Below are 23,693 nucleotides of genomic sequence, written 5' to 3'. Positions count from 1 at the left end.
TCCGTACACAGTGCTGTACTGCACTGCACTCGTCAAGTGTAGGTGATAAGATGTTCGATTGCTGTGCATGTGTCGGAGGGGGCGTGGAGCAGCCTCGTCCTCCTCAATCAGGAGCAGGGACCAGCAATAGTGAGAGGATGATCGACGGGCAGAAATTGGATGCAGATAGCCTATTTTAGTATTAATGAATGCAGAGAATGACACGTGTGTAAAGTACACATAATACACCTGCCTAATGCATTTATCTATCATTACTTTCCACTAGTAAAGACTTTATCTTCATTAACTTCATTTAAAGTACCCTGCCACCCTAACCAGCTAATGACCCATTTATTAAATAATCCACTTTTACTGTAAATGTTGCATGTAGTTCTGTTACATGCAGTTTTATTTAAATAAAATTTAATGTTTTGTTCAAGTTTTAGTGTCATACAAGTAGTAAAAATCTGTGCCACTAGGGGGCACTAGTGGCATGTCTGAAACTATACTAGGAATGATTTACTGGACTGTCCCAGTCTAGGTATTAATTGTAGATGTTAAGACTGTTTGCTATTACTGATTTAATATTAATTTAAAGTGCATTTCACTATATATGCTTCTATGAAAATATTATCTGATATATAATGCTATAAGGCATTGTTTCAGGTCGGGTGAGTGACAGAGAGGTTGTTGGCTGTGCCGCAGTATGACTCAGTTCTGCCATAATCGGGGAGAAAACTCTTCCTTTTCTCTTTCTCTTTCTCCTCACCATCCTCCACAGTGACCGAAAAGAGAAGAGGTGATTTCCTAGGTACAAAATAAGAACAGTTCAATATGTTACTGTATACCATGAAAAAATATGCAAGACACTCACCTGCATGCTATACTAGTGATTTGGGATACAGTCTAAGTATTTTATAATATTTCTAAACGAAGCTAACCCACGCCCCTTCCGACACGTAGGCAGCATGCCGTATGCATCTTATCACCAGTACTTTGACGAGTGCAGTGCAGCTGAGCACTGTGTATGGAGAGACACACCCTGACACTCTTTTCTCATCTCTGTGCAGGCGCCATCAATCAGCCAGCAGAGTTGGCGTAATTGCACCAGTCATGGGAGAGAGACCCCATCCGACTTAGTCCCGCCCATATCTGAACAACAGGCCAATCGTTGTTCATGTGGCTGCTCAGCCTTAGCCGGCAGGCAGAGCTGAGATTCGATACGATGTATTCAAGATCCAGTTCTGGTTCCAGCGTGTGTTTTTACCGCTGCGCCACCTAAGTGGCAAAAATTACTAACCTTTTAATAAGTGACATTCACATTCAAATTTATTAAGTTGTGTGATATATACAAACTATGTAACACTATACAAAAGGCTAGTTTGTGAAAGCAAATGCTGCTGACTAGCAGTGTAATGTTAGCATTAAACAAATTCACATACAAATTGGACTCAATGTTCAGTATTTAAAAATCTTACCATGATTAGAATGAATTGTTAATATGATCATTTATTCTAATCTTACTATGAGTAGAATGAATGATCATATCAACATAAATCTCAAGGTTTTACATTTGTAAGATTTATTTACATGCAGTAATATGCCACCTTCTGAGCTGCTGCATTCCAGAACTTGTTTAAACACACAGGGTACTGTGTTGATTAACCCCATAAAGAATGTATCAGAATGTATAAAATCAAAAGTTATCTAGTGAAATAAGTATTTAATCTATAATCGATTTTGTTTTTATTCATTTATGCATTTTCTCCCATTTTCTCCCAATTTAGTGTAGTCAATTTGTTTTCCGCTGCTGGTGGATCCCTGATTGCAGTTGAGGTGGGTATATTGCTGCTCACGCCTCCTCAGACCCCCGCGCAGCCCTTTGCGGAACCCTTTTTCACCTATGCACTCTGCACAGGCGCCTCTCTATCTGCTAATCAGGGTCCTTACACAGCGTTTGAAGACCCCACCCACATAGTCAGGTCATCCCGCCCTAGCAGAACCGTGTCTGCTGCAGGCACTGCCAATTATGCCTGCTAGATGGCGCCCAGCCGACCGGTGGCAATGCAGAGGAGTTCAGAATCTCGGTGCTGGTGTGCTAGAGGAATATCCTGCTGCGCCACCTGGGTGCCTTGAATTTGTTTTTACTAAAATATGTGTAGGTTACTTAAGTAAATGTAACAAAGTACATGTAGCACATCACTAGTCATGTTTAGTAGCATGTCAGTGTATTTATAATACCAGGATCGCCTCCTGCTTTAAGCTTAAACATATCAGGTTGAAAGGCAGGTAAAACTATTAGTTTTTCCCACAAATGTTTATCCTTTTCATTTATGCAATTCCACTATTTCATGCTTTGCACCCACCCTGCCTGAAGAGGGCTGCAGGCTAGCTTACAACCCCTCCAACTTGTGTGAAGCCCCCAACTGCCCCACCAGTGGTGGATTCTTATAGAGGTCCTTTAACAGTAGTAATAGTAAATTCCTACAAACTTAAACTGCTAAGGCGGGGTGGCGCCTTAGACTGCCGCACCACATGTGCCCATAAAAGTATTAATAGTTTTACTACAAAGCCTAAGAGTAAACATTTCATCAAGTCTAATTCAATAATTTTACACAAAATGTAATACCTCCACTATCCCTGCACAAATGTTATGTAAAACATTGTATCATGCACTTATGATTTCACACAGTTATGTCCTTTTTCTGTAGCTACCTGTCTCGAGTCTGTGTAATGAGCCTCCTACATGTTTCCATCTGCACGTCCAGACCTCTCTTCATACTGCACATCTCCATGTATTCATGCAGGTGCCTGTTCATATCCGACTTTGCTGTGGTCAACTCCAGCTGTAGAACAACAAGCACTAACATGAGATCCAACCAACATAATACATTTTTTTAATGTTACCATGTAACCTATCGAATACAATGTCAGCTTAATCAACCGCATTTTTTTTTGGTCAGGGTCATCGTGGGTATGGTTCCACAGAGAAAACCTGGACAGGGTGCCAATCCATCACAGGGCTTCCAACCCCTTCCTCTTCCCTTCCACTAGACTTTTATTTCTGTCGTAGCACCACTGAGATTCAAACCCAGATTTTAGCAATAGTGGGCTGGCATAATTGACCTTTGTGGCACCTAAGTTTCAACAGAAATTTGTTCATGTTATAAACCATTTTTTTCCTCAGTAGTCTTGTAATGACCTGCAACAGCCTGGCAGGTTTGCTGCTGCACCATAAGTTTGGATCTTCTGAACAGTGCTCCCAGTGGTGTCTCTAGAAATGTTCAAGGTCTTGGTGCAATGAAATGATCTCTCTCAGCTTTTGTCAGCCCCTTAGTTTTTACCATGGTTGCAACACGCCTTGAACACTTCTATGATTTATGTTTATGTAACAGATCACATCTGAAGCAAATGCAAGGTCAGTATTGAGTTTCAAATAATTTAATCAAGTTGTGACCTGACTGTAGGTCATACAGACTAGCAATAGGTTTCAATATCAGCAATATTATGTACAGAGTAAATGTGACATGGCAGTATTAATACTACATTCTTCATTTTCTTTGTTTGTTAACAAATTTGTACATAAAAAACATGATAAACGCTTATTTCTTGTGATGCAACTGTATATATAATAATAACTGATCAAACTGTATAACCATAACATTAAAACCACCTCCTTGTTTCTACACCCACTCTCCATTTTATCAGCTCCACTTACCTATAGTCCATCTCTTTCTCTACATACTTTTTTGCCTGCTTTCACCCTGCTCTTTAATGGTCAGGACCCTCACAGGACCACTACAGAGCAGGTATTATTTAGGTGGTGGATCATTCTCAGCACTGCAGTGACACTGACATGGTGGTGGTATGTTAGTGTGTGTTGTGCTGGTATGAGTGGATCAGACACAGCAGCGCTGCTGGAGTTTTTAAATACCGTGTCCACTCACTGTTCACTCGATTAGACACTCCTACCTAGTTGGTCCACCTTGTAGATGTAAAGTCAGAGACGATCGCTCATCTATTGCTGCTGTTTAAGTTGGTCATCTTCGAGACCTTCATCAGTGGTCACAGGATGCTGCCCACGGGGCGCTGTTGGCTGGATATTTTTGGTTGGTGGACTATTCTCAGTCCAGCAGTGACAGTGAGGTGTTTAAAAACTCCATCAGCATTGCTGTGTCTTATCCACTCATACCAGCACAACACACTAACACACCACCACCATGTCAGTGTCACTGCAGTGCTGAGAATGATCCACCACCTAAATAATACCTGCTATTGAAGAACAGCATAAAAGGGGGCTAACAGCATGCAGAGAAACAGATGGACTACAGTCAGTAATTGTATAACTAAGTGCTTCTAAATGGAGCTGATAAAATGGACAATGTGTGTAGAAACAAGGATGGTTTTAATGTTATGGCTGATCGGTGTATAATTTTAGTTGATCAAAATCTATCCAAAGATTTGATGGCTATGATGGTAATTAACAGATATTTATAAGTAAACTTATGGTTTAAGCTAATTATCGATACTAAAATGATCTTTTGTTAGCTTCCTGTCTTCTATTTGACCATCTTTGGTGTTATCGCCCCTTACCACAGAACCAAAAAACTGTCTATGTTCTACAACTATAATTAATAGCATAACTTATGTTTATAACAGCTGAAAAGGGTGAATGACAATTTTATAAGCTTTTTGATGTGGAGTATGGCCTAAATTTCTCTAAACATTTGTAACCCTAATCAAGGAATATTTATAGAAAACCCTAAATCTCTGACTGTCACACAAATAAAACATATATTAATGCAAAGCTTTAAAAAAGGCAAAACACTATAAATATACAACATTTTAAAAGCTCTTACCTCAATCTGGTCTATGGTCTCTTGGTATTCCTTCTCACGAGACTGAAACAGCGACTCAGTGTCCTTTATCACCTCCTCTAGCGACTCATCTGGCTGTATGTAAAAAAAAAGGAAAAATTTTAACAAATCCGGATAGTAGTCTGCAAGGCCTTAGTCATGAATTGAACATTGGGGGAAGGAAATGGGGGAAATGTGATGGGGGGGTGGGGGGGGGGGGGTACTAACATTATGCAAAGCTTGTTGAATATATATATACTGTCAAACGATAGGGCTGTCAAACGATTAAAATTTTTAATCGCGATTAATCTCAGAATTTCATATAGTTAATCGCGATTAATCGCATTAAAAAAAATCTGTGTAAATGTTATAGAAAACAAGGATTTTTAAGTGAAATGTTACAATTAAAATGGTGAACACATTTTATGCTAAATGTACTTATGTTAAAAACTGCTGGGACAAGAGAATTTTGTTAACAAACCGCAAATGAAAAACGGTGGCAAGTCCGACATTAAAACGTTTGTTTTACCAGTCAAGTCTCAACATGAACTAGAATTTGCGTTAATGGCACTATTTATCTTAATCGCGTTAAATTGAGATTGCGTTAATGCGTTATTATCGCGTTAACTTCGACAGCCCTAATATATATATATATATATATATATATATATATATATATATATATATATATATATATATATATATACAGTGTATCACAAAAGTGAGTACACCCCTCACATTTCTGCATATATTTTATTATATATTTTCATGGGACAACACTATAGAAATAAAACTTGGATATAACTTAGAGTAGTCAGTGTACAACTTGTATAGCAGTGTAGATTTACTGTCTTCTGAAAATAACTCAACACACAGCCATTAATGTCTAAATGGCTGGCAACATAAGTGAGTACACCCCACAGTGAACATGTCCAAATTGTGCCCAAAGTGTCAATATTTTGTGTGACCACCATTATTATCCAGCACTGCCTTAACCCTCCTAGGCATGAAATTCACCAGAGCTGCACAGGTTGCTACTGGTATCCTCTTCCACTCCTCCATGATGACATCACGGAGCTGGTGGATGTTAGACACCTTGAACTCCTCCACCTTCCACTTGAGGATGCGCCACAGGTGCTCAATTGGGTTTAGTCCATCACCTTTACCTTCAGCTTCCTCAGCAAGGCAGTTGTCATCTTGGAGGTTGTGTTTGGGGTCGTTATCCTGTTGGAAAACTGCCATGAGGCCCAGTTTTCGAAGGGAGGGGATCATGCTCTGTTTCAGAATGTTACAGTACATGTTGGAATTCATGTTTCCCTCAATGAACTGCAGCTCCCCAGTGCCAGCAACACTCATGCAGCCCAAGACCATGATGCTACCACCACCATGCTTGACTGTAGGCAAGATACAGTTGTCTTGGTACTTCTCACCAGGGCGCCGCCACACATGCTGGACACCATCTGAGCCAAACAAGTTTATCTTGGTCTCGTCAGACCACAGGGCATTCCAGTAATCCATGTTCTTGGACTGCTTGTCTTCAGCAAACTGTTTGCGGGCTTTCTTGTGCGTCAGCTTCCTTCTGGGATGACGACCATGCAGACCGAGTTGATGCAGTGTGCGGCGTATGGTCTGAGCACTGACAGGCTGACCTCCCACGTCTTCAACCTCTGCAGCAATGCTGGCAGCACTCATGTGTCTATTTTTTAAAGCCAACCTCTGGATATGACGCCGAACACGTGGACTCAACTTCTTTGGTCGACCCTGGCGAAGCCTGTTCCGAGTGGAACCTGTCCTGGAAAACCGCTGTATGACCTTGGCCACCATGCTGTAGCTCAGTTTCAGGGTGTTAGCAATCTTCTTATAGCCCAGGCCATCTTTGTGGAGAGCAACAATTCTATTTCTCACATCCTCAGAGAGTTCTTTGCCATGAGGTGCCATGTTGAATATCCAGTGGCCAGTATGAGAGAATTGTACCCAAAACACCAAATTTAACAGCCCTGCTCCCCATTTACACCTGGGACCTTGACACATGACACCAGGGAGGGACAACGACACATTTGGGCACAATTTGGACATGTTCACTGTGGGGTGTTCTCACTTATGTTGCCAGCTATTTAGACATTAATGGCTGTGTGTTGAGTTATTTTCAGAAGACAGTAAATCTACACTGCTATACAAGCTGTACACTGACTACTCTAAGTTATATCCAAGTTTCATGTCTATAGTGTTGTCCCATGAAAAGATATAATGAAATATTTGCAGAAATGTGAGGGGTGTACTCACTTTTGTGATACACTGTATATACTGTATATATGGAGCATATCTAGGTATTGGGAGGAACATGCCCCCCCTTCCCCAATATACACTGATCAGTTATAACATTAAAACCACCTTCTTGTTTCTACACTCACTGTCCATTTTATCAGCTCCACTTACCATATAGAAGCACTTTGTAGTTCTACAATTACTGACTGTAATCCATCTGCTTCTCTACATACTTTTTTTTAGCTTTTAACCTGTTCTTCAATGGTCAGGACCACCACAGAGCAGGTATTATTTAGGTGGTGGATCATTCTCAGCACTGCAGTGACACTGACATGGTGGTGGTGTGTTAGTGTGTGTTGTGCTGGTATGAGTGGATCAGACACAGCAGCACTGCTGGAGTTTTTAAATACAGTGTCCACTCACTGTCCACTCTATTAGACACTCCTACCTAGTTGGTCCACCTTGTAGATGTAAAGTCAGAGACGATCGCTCATCTATTGCTGCCATTTGAGTTGGTCATCTTCTAGACCTTCATCAGTGGTCACATGATGCTGCCCACAGGGTGCTGTTGGCTGGATATTTTTGGTTGGTGGACTATTCTCAGTCCAGCAGGGACAGCGCTGCTGTGTCTTATCCACTCATACCAGCACAACACACACTGACACACCACCACCATGTCAGTGTCACTGCAGTACTGAGAATGATCCACCACCTAAATAATACCTGCTCTGTAGTGGTCCTGGGAGAGTCCTGACCACTGAAGAACAGCATGAAAGGAGGCTAACAAAGCATGCAGAGAAACAGATCGTCTACAGTCAGTAATTGTAGAACTACAAAGTGCTCCTATATGGTGAGTGAAGCTGACTGAAACAAGGAGGTGGTTTTAATGTTATGGCTGATCAGTGTATAAACCGAGGCAACGTTGCTCAGCCAGAATGCGGAAAATGAAATTTCATTAGTCACCAAGTAAATATACCAGGTTCTGACAGGCTATATTCATTGCCCTTCATATTTGGCTCAGTATTTAACACGATAGGTCACTAAATAAGAAAAATGATCGAATTGACATCTGGCAGTCTGACAAATCACACATTAGGTTTTGGCTGCAGTTAGGGCTAGCACAACAGTGAGTGCAGTGTGTGGTGTAATGATGTATCTTCCTGAATAACCAAACTGGTTTAATATATGTACAGCCAATTCAGAGAGTATGCAGACCCCTTGATGTTTGCACACTTTGTTGGGTTGTGGAGTTGATTCTGAATTGATATAATTGTCATTATTAGTAATTAAGTGTAGATTAATGGGTAACAATGACAAAGTAAAAGCAAATACTGACAATCAAAAACTGAAATCGATTATTCAGGCTTTTTATTAGTGGGGTAGTTGTAGCCTAGTGGGTACAGCACTGGAGTAGTAACCGAAAGGTTGCTGGTTCAAGCCCCACCACTGCCAAGTTGCCACTGTTGGGCTCTTGATCAAGGCCTTTAACCCAATATACTGTCACAGTACTGTAAGCTGCTTTGGATAAAAGCGTCTGCTAAATGTTGAAAATGTAAATGTTATTCAATGCTCCAAGCCTCCTGGGTAGCAATTACAGCTGTAAGAGAGTGTGAATACACCTCTACAAGCTTTGAACATCTGGATATGAGCAGAAAATCCCACTCTTCATGGAAGCCCCTCTAAAGCTCCATTATATTAAATGGCGAGCATCTCCGAACTTCCATCTTCTGGCTTCTACATAGTTGCTGAATGGGGTTTAAGTCTGGGCTTTGGCTGGACCACTCGGAGACATTCAGAGATTTGCTTCAAAGCCAATTTAGTCTTGTTTTGGCTGTATGCTTTGGGTCATTGTGATTTTGAAAGTTGAACCGACGTCCCAGTCTGAGTTTTCTGGCACTAAAGGAGGTTTTTGTATGAGCATGTGTCTGTGTTTGGCTGCATTCATCCATTGGTTAATTCTTACTAGCCGTCCTGACCCTGCTGCTGAGAAGCACCCACTGCAAATATAATGCCAACATTGATACCAAAAATTTACATTTTTTGTATTTAGCAGGACACTTGACTAAAGCGACTTACAAAGGTGCTTCCATAGTAAATATTAACTTACTCTATTTCAAGTAGTCATAACCCTAGACTACAAATCTGCTAAAACCACATTAGAGCAAAGGTATTATTAAGGATTATTTATGACAGATAGTATAGAAGGTTAGTAAGTGCACATTAGTTCTCAGCTTAAGTGCTTAGTAAAGACGTGGGTCTTCAATCATCATTTGAAGATGGTGAGAGACTCAGATGTTTGAACAGATTGGGGAAGTTTGTCCCACCACTGGGTGCCAGTACAGAGAATAGCCTTGATGCCTGTCTTCCTTGAGTTCTGGTGGAGGATCAAGACAAGCAAGACTTTTGATTCAAAGGTTGCGTGGAACAGAGCAAGGGTTTTGTATGTTCTCTAAGGCAGCTTTGGGCTGGTTTATTTTTGGCTTTGTAGGAAAACGGCATTGTTTTACATCATTGAATTCAGGTGTTCCAATCACTTCCATGGCCACAGGTGTATAAAACCAAGCACCTAGGCATGCAGACTGTGAAAGAATGGGTCGCTCTCAGGAGCTCAGTGAATTCCAGCATGGTACCGTGATAGGATGCCACCTGTGCAACAAGTCCAGTCGTGAAATTTTCTCTCTACTAAATATTCCACAGTCAACTGTCAGTGGTATTATAACAAAGTGGAAGGGATTGGGAACAACAGCAACTCAGCCATGAAGTGTTAGCCATGTAAAATGACAGAGCGGGGTCAGCGGATACTGAGGCGCATAGTGCGCAGAGATCGCCAACTTTCTGCAGAGTCAATCGCTACAGACCTCCAAACTTCATGTGGCCTTCAGATTAGCTCAAGAACAGTGTGTAGAGAGCTTCATGGAATGGGTTTCCATGGCCGAGCAGCTGCATCCAAGTCTTACATCACAAAGCGCAATGCAAAGCGTCGGATGCAGTGGTGTATACACTGGACTATGTATACTTGCCCTACTGTCCAAACACTAACCCTCTAAACTGCACAAAGAATCAAATCATCTTGCACAAGATCAAAGACCACAGTTCATCAATACACTAGTATTAAGAGCTATGTACCTCCCCCTGAGTGTCCACACCCACTGAGTATCCTGGGAAATCTTCCCATAGCAGTAGAGTCTCTTCAGTCTCCTCCCATGCCAGACTATCACAGTCATCCTCAAACTCACTCTCACGCCTGCAAAACACACAAACATTATACAGAGTCTCATAAAGCAATAGGCTCTTACAACAAAACTAAAAATGCAACCCCCCTCTGTATTTTCGCCTCACAGCAAGAAGGTCCTGGGTTCAATTCCTAGGTCGAGCAGTCCAGGACCTTTCTGTGTGGAGTTTCATGTTCTCCTGTGTCTGTGTGGGTTTTTCTTTGGGTGCCTGTTTCCTCCTACAGTCCAATGACGTGCAGTAAGGTTAATTGGAGATACTAAATTGCCCTAGGTGTGATGAACTGGCGACCTGTCCATTGTGGTTCCTGAATTTCACCCAGGGAATTGTACCCACCACGACCCTGAATCGGAATGAATGAATGAATAGTGTGTATAGCATCCATGTGCCTGTATGCACTCCCGACAACGTCTGGGCAAGCTCCTGATGAGATGGCGAATGGTGTCCTGGGGGATCTCCTCCCAGACCTGAATCAGGGCATCAATGAACTCCTGGACAGACTATAGTGCTATTTGGCGGCATCGGATGCACTGATACATAATGCCCCAGAGGTTCTTAATTGTATTCCAGTCTGGAGAATGTGAGAACTGCCTACAAACTTTTCTCGCACCAGGTGGAACCCTGGGCTCTGAGGATCACATCCTGTTACCTAACAGCAGAACAGCAGTCAGAGTACTGTTGGCTATTATGTGGAGGTTCGTGCAGCCCTCCAAGGATATGCCTCCCTTGACCATTACTGACCCACTGCCGAACTGGTCATGCTGGAGATGCTGCAGGCAGCATAACGTTCACTGTGGTATGTGCTCAGTGTGAACCTGCTCTCATTTGTGAAGAGAATGGGGTGCCAATGGCAGACCTGCCAATTCTGGTGTTCTCTGGCAAACTGCACAGTGCTGGGCTGTGAGCACAGGTCCCACTAGAGAATATTGGGCCATCATGCTACTTTCACTGAGATTGTTTCTGACAGTTTGGTCAGAAACATGCACATCAGAAGCCTAAATGACTTAAGGTTATTTTGTAGGGCTCTGGCAGTGCTCCTCCAAGCACAAAGAATCTGAAGTTAGTGTGTATGCGCACCAAACTGGAAGGTTAGAGACATTGTCTGGTCTGATGTATCTCAAATTGTGCTGTCTGGATTTGGTGTAAACAGCATGAAATCATGGATCCCACATGCCTTGTGTCAACAGTTTAAACTGGTGGCTGTGGGATAATGGTGTTGAAAATTCCCTCCACTCAACACCATTCAAAAAATGTTTCAGTACAGTTGCTGATCCTATGTATTCTTTTATGACCACAATATTTGGAATGCCATGCAGAATCAAGAGCTCAAGTACTTACAACTGGTTAAGCATCCTCTGCATCTCTTCATTGACCTGATTGGTTGACGAACCACACAACTCCACGTCCTTGTTCCTGCTCTCCTCACTCTCAGAAATGCTAAGTGGTTCCTCAGCGTCGTTGGTCCTGACAGACTGACCGGTCTGTTTGCGAGAACGACGGGGTAGTGTTGAGGGTGGTGTGGCCATCTGGTAAAGTGAGAAAGGCACTTAATAAAAGGTCATAAGGTAACACTGTACATAAACTGTACAAGTGCCTTTTTGCTACAATACAAGTAAGTGACTCTTACTGCCAAGGCAACCATATCAATTTCATTTCATTAACCACTTTATTCTGGTAAGGGTTGCAGCAGACCTGGTTCCATTGGGAAACACTTGGTGCAAGGCAGGAATACCCTCGGCAGGGGGTCATTACTATTATTGTCATACTATTATTACTATTATTATTATTATTATTACTATTATTATTATTATTACTACTATTCTTACTATTATTATTATTATTATTACTATTATTATTATTATTGCTATTATTATTATTAATACTATTATTATTATTATTATTACTATTATTATTATTAATACTATTATTATTATTATTACTATTGTTAATCATTATTATAATAATAATTATTATTATTGCTGTTATTATTATTACTATTATTATTATTATTATTACTGTTATTATTACTATTATTATTATATTACTATTATTATTATATTACTATTATTATTATATTACTATTATTACTATTATCATTATATTACTATTATTATTACATTACCATTATTATTATTATTACTATTATTATTATTATTATTATTATTACTATTATTATTATTATTACTTTTATTAATATTATTATTATTGCTATTATTATTATTATTACTATTATTACTATTAGTATTATTACTATTATTATTATTACTTTTATTACTATTATTATTATTATTACTATATTTATTAATACTACTATTATTATTATTATTACTATTACTATTATTACTATTAGTATATAAAGATAAAGAACAGAGGGAGTTTTTTTATATATATATTTAAGGTTCAGTATTAATGTCCACTATACAAACCTGAAAGATTTGAATCATGTCCTCACAGTTCCTCTGCTGGGCCACATCACACAGGCGGGCAGTGATGTCAATCCGTCGGCAGATATCCATGTCCACCTTCATGGCCTTCTCCTGGATTTTACTGTCCAGCTCAGAGAGATTCTAAAAGAATCAGAGTTACCAGAACCAATTTTTATAAATCAACAACCCTTTGTTTATCTATTAAATGTTTTTAATGTTTGCAAAATTAAATTTCATAGAAATGCATTAGCATGTATGACTTACGTTGCTCATAAGGCCTTTAAAGAGGACCAGCTCAGCTTTCAGTTGCTTTACTCGGAAAGTTAGTTCATCCTTACACAGTTCGCTTTCATGCAAATCCTATACACATGATAAAAGAAGGTCATAACATTCATTATACACCAATGGGCTAAAACATTCTGACCCCCTGTAAAGTCAAAAGGTGTAGATCTAAACAGGATGCCAATAAGAAATGTTGAATAAATAACACAAGACAGCTGTTATGCTGGTTGTCAAAAGTCACATTTTACCTCTTCAAGCTCTGCCATCCTCTCCTGTAGGTCTACTCGTACTGTGTACTCCTCCTCCCACCTGTCACACAAAGTTATACATTGAACATTTACTGATGGAGATTTAAAGTGGGTGCAGATTTGGAAAGCCAAGTGTCATCTTAACAATCAGTCGATAAACACAGATCATTTTCTCAACCTAGACTTAATTGTAATCAGAGAATACATACAACCTCAAATCAGAAACAGTTGGAACAGTATGGAAAATGCAAATAGTAATAAAAATTATTGCAGACAGGATGAACCTGAGATATTTCATGTTTTGTCTGCTCAACTTCATTTAATTTATTAATAAACATCCATTTCTGCATTTCAGGCCTGCAACACATTCCAAAACAAGTTGGGACAGTAAAGCATTTACCACTTTTATTTTGTCTCATTCTTCCTGCAAACACGTCTTAAGATGTGTAACAGTTCGGGGTCGTCGTTGTCGCAGTTTTCGTTTCAAAATTCTCCACATATTCTCTATAGGGGGCAGGTCAGGACTGCAGGCAGGCCAGTCCAGTACCCGTACCCTCTTCTCCCACAGCCATGCCTTGTGTGCCATGTGTGCAGCATGTGGTTTTGCATTGTCTTGTTGAAAAATGCTGGACGTCAAGGGCACTGACACACCCCATACCATGACAGACCCTGGCTTTTGGACTTGTTGCTGATAACAGTCTGGACGGTCCTTTTCATCTTTGGTCCGGAGCACACGGCATCCATTTTTTTTTCCAAAAAAGACCTGGAATGCTGATTCATCTGACCACAATACACGTTTCCACTGTGTGATGGTCCATCCTAGATGCCTCAGAGCCCAGAGAAGTCGACGCCGCTTCTGGACATGGTTAACATAAGGCTACTTTTTTGCACAGTAAAGTTTTAAGTGGCATTTTTGCATGTAACTCTATATTGTAGTGCTTGACAAAGGTTTGCCAAAGTAATTCCTCACCCATGTGGTTATATCAGCTATTGCTGAGTGGCGGTTCTTGAGGGATCAGAGATTGTGGGTGTTCAGCTTAGGCATGCGTCCTTGACCTTGAATCATTTAATGATATTATGTACTGTAGAGGGAGAAATATGCAAATCCCTTCCAATCTTTGTTTGAGGTACATTGTTTTTAAACATTTCAATCATTATCTCACACATTTGTTGACAAACTGGAGATCCTCTGATCATCTTTGCTCATCAAAGACCAAACCTTTTTGTACCAAATCACATCATTATTTAGTTTTTTCACCTCATTACTAGCCCTGAATTGCCCCGTGCCAATTTTTTTGGAATGTGTTGGAGGCCTTATTTGAAGGAATGGAGGTATATTAACAAATGAAATGAAGCTGACCAGACAAATCATTAAAACAAATCTTGGGTTCACACTGTCTGCAATGAAATAAGTCAAAGTCAATGTGACACTGGGTTTTTTTTTCATTTACATTTTCCATACTGTCCCAACTTTTTCTGATTTGGGGTTGTACTATATTTAACATTGTAGCTATGGATTATTCAGTTGAAATATTGTAGTGTGTATGTCGTTTTATTTTAGGCTAACATTCATTCTGAAGTAACACTGTCATCCTGTGACAGAGCGCGCACTAACAGAACTCACTCCACTGCTGCATTGCAGATGCTGAGACACAGGGGGAGGGGACGGAACTAAAATTGAAACGTGTGTGTGTGTTTCTGTCTCTGTGTGTGTTTCTGTCTCTGTGTTTCTGTCTGTGTGTCTGATTTCATTTCAATCTTTGCTATATTTTGGAACACGCACATTTGGCCCAAGTCTTCAGTAAATGGTCCAAAAACTAACAGCACAAAGTCATTGTGTCATGCAAAAGAGAAAGAAGAGAGGAAACCATGTTGACTTGTGAATGTAAATACGTGCTGATGTATACTATAAGGCTTAAAGTATGTAGACACCCCTTCTTGTCATTAAGTAAAAGTGTTTCAGCCACACTCTATGGTCAGGTGTCCCCATACTTTTGCCCATATATGTACATAATGTAACAACTCCAAATTGCAAGTGCATACCTAGAGCTAGTGTAATTTATCATAATGTAAACAAAGACCTTAGCACATCTATACACCTTTACTAACCCCAAATCAGAAAAAGTTGGGACAGTATGGAAAATGCAAATAAAATAAAAACACAGTGTTCCTTACATTTACTTTGACTTTTATTTGATTGCAGACAGGATGAATCTGAGATATTTCATGTTTTATCTGCTCAACTTCATTTCATTTATTAATAAACATCCATTCCTGCATTTCAGGCCTGCAACACATTCCAACAAAAGTTTGGACGGGGCAATTTAGGGCTAGTAATGAGGTGAGAAAAACTAAATCATTATGTGATTCCAAACAGGTGATGTCAACAGGTGATTGTAATCATGGTTTGGTACAAAAGCAGCATCCAGGTAAGGCTGAGCCTTTGATGAGCAAAGATGATCAGAGGATCTCCAGTTTGTCAACAAATGTGTGAGATAATGATTGAAATGTTTAAAAACAATGTACCTCAAAGAAAGATTGGAAGGGATTTGCATATTTCTCCCTCTACAGTGCATAATATCATTAAATGATTCAAGGAATCAGGAGGAATTTCAGTGCGTAAAGGCCAAGGGTGCGAGCTTAAGCTAAACGCCCGTGATCTTCGATCCCTCAGACGGCACTGCATCAAGAACCGCTCAAAAACAGCTGATATAACCACATGGGTGAGGGATTACTTTGGCAAACCTTTGTCAAGCACTACAATACAGAGTTACATGCACAAATGCCATCTAAAACTTTACTGTGCAAAAAAAGAAGCCTTATGTTAACCATGTCCAGAAGGGGCGTCGACTTCTCTGGGCTCTGAGGCATCTAGGATGGACCATCACACAGTGGAAACGTGTATTGTGGTCAGATGAATCAGCATTCCAGGTCTTTTTTGGAAAAACGAAAGGGACCATCCAGACTGTTATCAGCAACAAGTCCAAAAGCCAGGGTCTGTCATGGTATGGGACTGTGTCAGTACCCTTGGCAAAGGCCATTAACACTTCTGTGATGGCAGCAATAATGCAGAAAAGTACATCGAGATCTTGGAGCAACATGTGCTGTCTTCAAGACGTCGTCTTTTCCAGGGACGTCCATGCATTTTTCAACAGAACAATGCAAAACCACCTGCTGCACACATTACAAAGGCATGGCTGTGGAAGAAGAGGGTACGAGTACTGGACTGGCTTGCCTGCAGTCCTGACCTGTCCCCAATAGAGAATGTGTGATGAATTCTCTATTCTCTAAACATTCATACAAAGTGATGAATGTTTTACTGTCCCAACTTTTTGTTGTGTGGCCTGAAATGCAGGAATGGATGTTTATTAATAAATGAAATTAAGTTGAGCAGATAAAACATGAAATATCTCAGATTCATCCTGTCTGCAATCAAATAAAAGTCAAAGTAAATGTAAGAAACTCTGTGTTTTTTTTATTATTTGCATTTTCCATGCTGTTCCAACTGTTTCTGTCTAAAAGGTTAAGAACAACTGCCTTAATATATAACAATATTAGGAAAGCAGACTTTTTATTTAGACAAGGTACAAAAAGTGTTAGAATACTGACCTTTGCTTGTACTCGTCTCTTTCTCGTCTCACTTTGGACAGCACATTGTACAGGGCCCGGATTTCTGGTGTGATGGTATCGATTTGGACCCCGGCATCATTCTGATACGGCCACGACACCCTATGACCTGAAACCCTCAACTCGCGCCCATTGCCGAACCTTCCATATGGTGTATACAACCAACTCGGAGCCGGAGGAAACCGAGGTGTGGGGCTGGTAGACCTTCCCGATACAGGGCTGAGGGGAAAAGTGGGGGCAAGATTGGAATTTGAGTCGATCACACACTGTGGGTCCAAATTTCTGATCTTGTCATTGGGCTTGAGAGGAGGTCCTAATACGCTTCCTGTCACACATGTGAAATCGTTTGCATTCGGGATCGGCAGCAGGTCCGGCCTCTGTGGAATGGTACCTGGGGTAATGACAAAAAAAGTCAAATTAAATAGTTTATATGGAAGTAGTCATGAGTGGCTTTTATTTAATATCAGAAAATGCTGTGTAATGCCAGAATGTCTTCTCTAATATTTATAAGAGGGCGCTGGCCCGATGATGTAACTTGGTCTAAATTATGCAGCTTCTTCTGACTCAACTACTATGAATCAATATGGCCATAAACTAGTAGGTCCATGAGGTATTAATGAAAAGGCAGTCTGAGTAATGTCACTGACTTCTTACCTCTTTTCTTTGTCTGTGGTGCTTATACCTATCTCAAATTTACCTAACATCTACAGTGGGAGAAATACACCGATTAGGCATAACATTATGACCACCTTCCTAATATTGTGTTGGTCTCCCTTTTGCAGTCCCATATGCAACAAACTGTGATGCACTGTGTATTCTGACACCTTTCTATCAAAACCAGCATTAACTTCTTCAGCAATCTGAACTACAGTAGCTCGTCTGTTGGATCGGACCACACGGACCAGCCTTCGCTCCCCATGTGCATCACTGAGCCTGGGCCGCCCATGACCCTGTCGCCGGTTTGCCACCGGCAAACCAAGTGGTTCCTTTCTTGGACCACTTTTAATAGTGCACCCCACAAGAGCTGCGGTTTTGGAGATGCTCTGACCCAGTCGTCTTTTTGACCCAGTCGACCCAGTTCCTGCTTCTAACACAACAACTTTAAGGATAAAATGTTCACTTGCTGCCTAATATATCCCACCTACTAACAGGTGCCGTGATGAAGAGATAATCGATGTTATACACTTCACCTGTCAGTGGTCATAATGTTACACCTCGTCGGAGTATATTAAAATAATTTTTTTACATGTTTGTTTAAGATACTTCTATTCATATATATATACGTACTGTATATCAGCCATAACATTAAAACCACCTCCTTGTTTCTACACTCACTCACTATCCATTTTATCAGCTCCACTTACCATATAGAAGCACTTTGAAGTTGTACAATTACTGACTGTAGTCCATCTGTTCCTCTGCAAACTTTGTTAGGCCCCTTTTATGCTGTTCTTCAATGATTAGGACTCTCCCAGGACCACCACAGAGCAGGTATTATTTGGGTGTTGGATCATTCTTAGCACTGCAGTGACACTGACATGGTGGTGGTGTGTTAGTGTGTGTTGTGCTGGTATGAGTGGATCAGACACAGCAGCGCTGATTGACTTTTTAAACACCTCACTGTCCCTGCTGGACTGAGAATAGTCCACCAACCAAAAATTTCCAGCCAACAGTGCCCTGTGGGCAGCATCCTGTGACCACTGATGAAGGTCTAGAAGATGACCAACTCAAACAGCAGCAATAGATGAGCGATTGTCTCTGACTTTACATCTACAAGGTGGACCAACTAGGTAGGAGTGTCTAATAGAGTGGACAGTGAGTGGACACAGTATTTAAAAACTCCAGCAGTGCTGCTGTGCCTGATCCACTCATAACAGCACAACACACACTAACACTCCACCACCATGTCAGTGTCACTGCAGTGCTGAGAATGATCCACCACCCAAATAATACCTGCTCTGTAGTGGTCCTGTGGGGGTCCTGTCCATTGAAGAACAGGGTGAAAGGGGGCTAACAAAGCATACAGAGAAACAGATGGACTACAGTCAGTAATTGTAGAACTACCAAGTGCATCTATATGGTAAGTGGAGCTGATCAAATGGACAGTACGTGTATAAACAAGGAGGTGGTTTTAATGTTATGGCTGATCAGTGTGTAAATATTATACCAGTTTGTCATAATTGACATAATAAACATATTTAATGATTACGGTTATTTACATGTAAAGCTAAAATTGCATAGTTGTGACAGGGTTGTGCATCAGATCTGACAAATGTATTTTATGATTGTAAAGTTTATACGTGAGAATTTATTCTTTAATGTATTATTTATTCGCTTTTAAAGTGTTATAATTACTTTTCATTATTCTGATCAGGGTCACAGATTTTGCCAATTCAATTCACATGTTTTAGCAGTTGAGAGAAAAAAAATACAAGGAAAACATACCAAACTCCTCAGACAGTAACTGATTGAACAGAAACTGATTGAACCCAGGACTGCATGTCATGCACTGTAGTCTGAAGTTTATTGGGTGGCATGGGTATTACATTTATATACAGTTATAAATTGCAAGCTGTACCTTATTTACTTGTACAGGACATCAAATGCTTTTTATTATAGATAATTCATACATTTTAATAATAAAAACACTTATTATAAAGAAGCAAATTCAATCAAACGTTATTTTAGAGCTTTAAATAAATGGGAGGAGGGCATATTTACCTGGTCAGGGTTGCCTCATTGTACACTACACCCAGGTGTAAGTGAATATGGCAGTATGTGTGTATTATTAGGATTTTAACATTGTTGTACACACTTTGGTTACATTCATGACAGAAGCAGTAGTTACGGTTACACAAGATTCATCAATTCAATAAGTTTAATATCAAACACAGTCATGGACAGTTTCTCCAATTTACCTCACTCGCATGTCTTTGGACTGTGGGAGAAAACCGGAGCACCCGGAGGAAACCCGCAAACTCGACACAGAAAGGACCCGCACCGCCCCACCTGGGGATCGAACCCAGGACCTTCTTGCTGTGAGCCTCGGTGCCACCCCAATAAAGAATTAAAGAGAAAATAGGCATGAAATTGACCCACCTATGAAGCCGCTCTGGACTGTACTGTCTCTGGTGATGGGTTGGTCATGTTCACATCCCTTGTCGTTGTTATTGGACTCCAGTGCTTGCTGCAGCTGCTTTTCTAAAGCTTTGTTCCTGCGCTCCAGTTCATGCACTTTAGCCAGAAAACAGCGGAACCTGAGGTTGAGAGTTTTGAGGACACTGATGTTAGAGCCCAGGTCATTGCGCAGGGCCGCTGCGGGAGGATGCGGTGCGTGGATGCGGTGCGGGGAGCCGCTGAGGTGTAAATACGGCAGGCTGTGGGACAGTCCGCCCGAATCCAAACCGCCTTGTCCTGGTTCTCCGAAGTAAAATCCTGGATCGGGTGAACCGTAGACGGGGTCAGAGAAGAATCCCGGGTCTGATAAACTCGCTCCCGGATTCTGCGGCTGATGGATCGGGTACGCACTGCCACCCAAAACAGGATTCATTCTGGAGTAGGAAAATCGAAAGTGCTCAAAATCCGGCATGAACTCCGATTTCAATGCTGTAGAATTTTTAGCACGGAATTCTTTAATCACAACTTTGAATTATTCGCCTACGATAAACGCTTTAGCGCATAAGTGATGCCGAGTGACGTCTGATCATAAATTACATCAGAGCATAATACATTAAAGTATCTCAATATCCTGATCGATAGATAATACTTAGATAATTTTACTGCATTTAGATTATGCCCGTCTATAACGAACTAGACCCCCCGCAAGATCTCGCAAATAAACACTAGTGACGCGCTTTCGAAAACGAGTCGACACCAGAGTCGACTCTTGAGTGAGTGACTCGTAATGAAGCGCCGTTTTACAAAAGGTGCAGCCCTAGTGGTTATAATGTGAATTACAGCAGCAGACTGTATCGTTCCAATCATGGTTAGAATTACAGGGGTGAATGGGGATTAAGGCGGGGTCGGGGGACAACAGTTTGGGGGGTGGGGGGTCGTTAGTCAGCTTAACTTCAGGCAAAACTAACTGAATGTTAGTGTACATCAATATGCAATGTACACAATCTAATTCAGAAAATCTGCTCCAACAAACTACGTACAACTCCAAATGGGCGGCACGGTGGCTAAGTGGGTAGCACTGTCACCTCACAGCAAGAAGGTTCTGGGTTCGATCCCCGGGTGGGGCGGTCTGGGTTCTTTCTGTGTGGAGTTTGCATGTTCTCCCCGTGTCCGCGTGGGTTTACTCCGAGAGCTCCGGTTTCCTCCCACAGTCCAAAGACATGCAAGTGAGGTGAATTGGAGATACTAAATTGTCCATGACTGTGTTCGATATAACCTTGTGAACTGATGAAGCTTGTGTGAAGATAAACAGGATGAACCTGAGATATTTCATGTTTTATCTGCTCAACTTCATTTCATTTATTAATAAGCATCCATTCCTGCATTTTAGGTCTGCAACACATTCCAAAAAGAGTTGGGACAGTAAAGCATTTACCACTTAATGTTGTCATTCTTTTTCACCACACTTAAAAGACGTTTTGGCACCGAGGAGACCAAGTGATTTAGTGTTTCAGCTTTTATTTTGTCCCATTCTTCCTGCAAACACGTCTTAAGATGTGCAACAGTACGGGGTCGTCGTCACATTTATTGTTTCAAAATTCTCCTCACATTCTCTATTAGGGGCAGGTCAGGACTGCAGGCAGGCCAGTACCCGTAACCTCTTCTTCCGCAGCCATGTGGTTTTGCATTGTCTTGTTGTTAAGTCACTTTGAATAAAATGCTATCTAAGCTCATTCAAAATGCAGCTGCTCTCCTGGTTTGTAACCAACCTAAACACTGCCACATCACCCCACTGCTGTGTTCTCTGCACTGGCTTCCTGTAGCTGCACGCATTCAATTTAAAACACTGATGCTCGCCTAGAAAGCTAAAAATGGACCAGCACCAAGCTACCTTTGTGGTCTAATCAAACCCCGCTCTGTACCGCGCAACCTCCGAGCCACTAGTCTCGCTCGACTCGATCCTACACCCAGGACTAGAGGAAGACGAGCATCAAGGCTCTTCTCTGTTCTGGCACCCAAGTGGTGGAACGAACTTCCTCTGTCTGTCCGAACATCTGAGTCTCTTGCTGTCTTTAAAAAACTATTAAAAAATCACCTTTTTACTTAGCACTTAAGCTGACTTGTACTTACTAACTAACACTTTTTCATTTCTTTAAAAAAAAAAAAAAAAAAAAAAAAAACCACTTTGGTTCTACAGGGTTTCAACAGATTTGTGTTCTTGGACTGTTGTTTTACTTAAACTAGAGTAATGAAATGTTCACTATGGAAGCGCTTCTGTAAGTCGCACTGGATAAGAGCGTCTGCTAAATGCTGAAAATGTAAACGTAAATGTAAAGTGAGCACTGATTTTTGCATGGTAGCTGTGGTGCAAAAATATTAAATGTTAAAGATAGGTGGCTTAAATTATGAAACAAAACCCAATTAATGTTGTTTAGAGCTGCTTTTTGTCTACCGTGTCCATACGTCCAGTTGTATGGTGGACTAAGAGTTGTTTTTATCTGCCTGTCCAGTTTTAATAACTATTCACGCTGACGTAATGACGTAAAGCTCTAAGTGCTCGGCTCACTAGCCTTTCATTTCAAAGAGTAGGAAAGATGAATTTCATGCTTTTTGTACTAAACTATCACAGGTAGACTCTTAATGTGGTGAGTAGAACGTTCATTAATATGGCAATTTTCTACTTCAGAATCAAAGTCTTTATTTTCGCAAAGTGTCAACGTATATACATCAAATTAAATAGTAGAAAAAGGAACGCTATACACCGATCAGCCATAACATTAAAACCACCTCCTTGTTTCTACACTCACTGTCTATTTTATCAGCTCCACTTACCATATAGAAGCACTTTGAAGTTCTACAATTACTGACTGTAGTCCATCTGTTTCTCTACATACTTTTTTAGCCTGCTTTCACCCTGTTCTTCAATGGTCAGGACCCTCACAGGACCACCACAGAGCAGGTATTATTTAGGTGGTGGATGATCTCAGCACTGCAGTGACACTGACATGGTGGTGGTGTGTTAGTGTGTGTTGTGCTGGTATGAGTGGATCAGACACAGCAGCCCTGCTGGAGTTTTTAAATACCGTGTCCACTCACTGTCCACTCTATAAGACACTCCTACCTAGTTGGTCCACCTTGTAGCTGTAAAGTCAGAGACGATCGCTCATCTATTGCTGCTGTTTGAGTTGGTCATCTTCTAGACCTTCATCAGTGGTCACAGGACGCTGCCCATGGGGCACTGTTGGCTGGATATTTTTGGTTGGTGGACTATTCTCAGTCCAGCAGTGACAGTGAGGTGTTTTTAAAATTCCATCAGCGCTGTGCATGTGCATTGACTGTATGATAAAACCATGTGCATTCTGTTAAAGCAGAGGGATGTGGGAATAGTCCTTGTTAAGTATGGTAATGGCCTGGGGAAAGAAGCTGTGGAGGATGCGGTTGGTCCGAGTCTTTAAGGCTCTCACTCTCTGTCTCCGCTGGGATGATAACCGCTGGAAAAACAAGTGACCAGGGTGTGAAGAGTCAGCCATGATCTTCCCTGCCCTCTTCCTCGTCTTAGAGGAGTACAGATCTTTAAGGGTGGAAAGCTGACAGTCGATGCACATCGCACTGTATGCTGTAGCTTACGCTTGGTGTGCAGAAATGCCGAGCCGAAGCAGGCG

At 41.1% G+C, this 23,693-nt stretch overlaps 1 protein-coding gene across 1 annotated transcript; it reads right to left on the bottom strand.

The window, feature by feature from the left end:
• Positions 1–600: 600 nt before the first annotated feature.
• On the bottom strand, positions 601–20,503 carry iffo1a (intermediate filament family orphan 1a). Its single transcript, XM_062990068.1, is given in 10 exon segments — positions 601–786; positions 2,695–2,825; positions 4,839–4,931; positions 10,227–10,344; positions 11,670–11,812; positions 12,749–12,898; positions 13,022–13,117; positions 13,288–13,348; positions 16,897–17,118; positions 19,875–20,503. Coding segments are annotated over 10 exon segments (1,788 nt in total). The 3' UTR covers positions 601–641.
• Between the last annotated feature and the right edge of the window lie 3,190 nt (positions 20,504–23,693).

The sequence above is a fragment of the Trichomycterus rosablanca genome, chromosome 2 (genome assembly GCF_030014385.1).
Source record: "Trichomycterus rosablanca isolate fTriRos1 chromosome 2, fTriRos1.hap1, whole genome shotgun sequence".
Taxonomy (NCBI): domain Eukaryota; kingdom Metazoa; phylum Chordata; class Actinopteri; order Siluriformes; family Trichomycteridae; genus Trichomycterus; species Trichomycterus rosablanca.
Note: the sequence above shows the minus strand (reverse complement) of the source record. Positions and strands in the feature narration are given on the sequence as shown.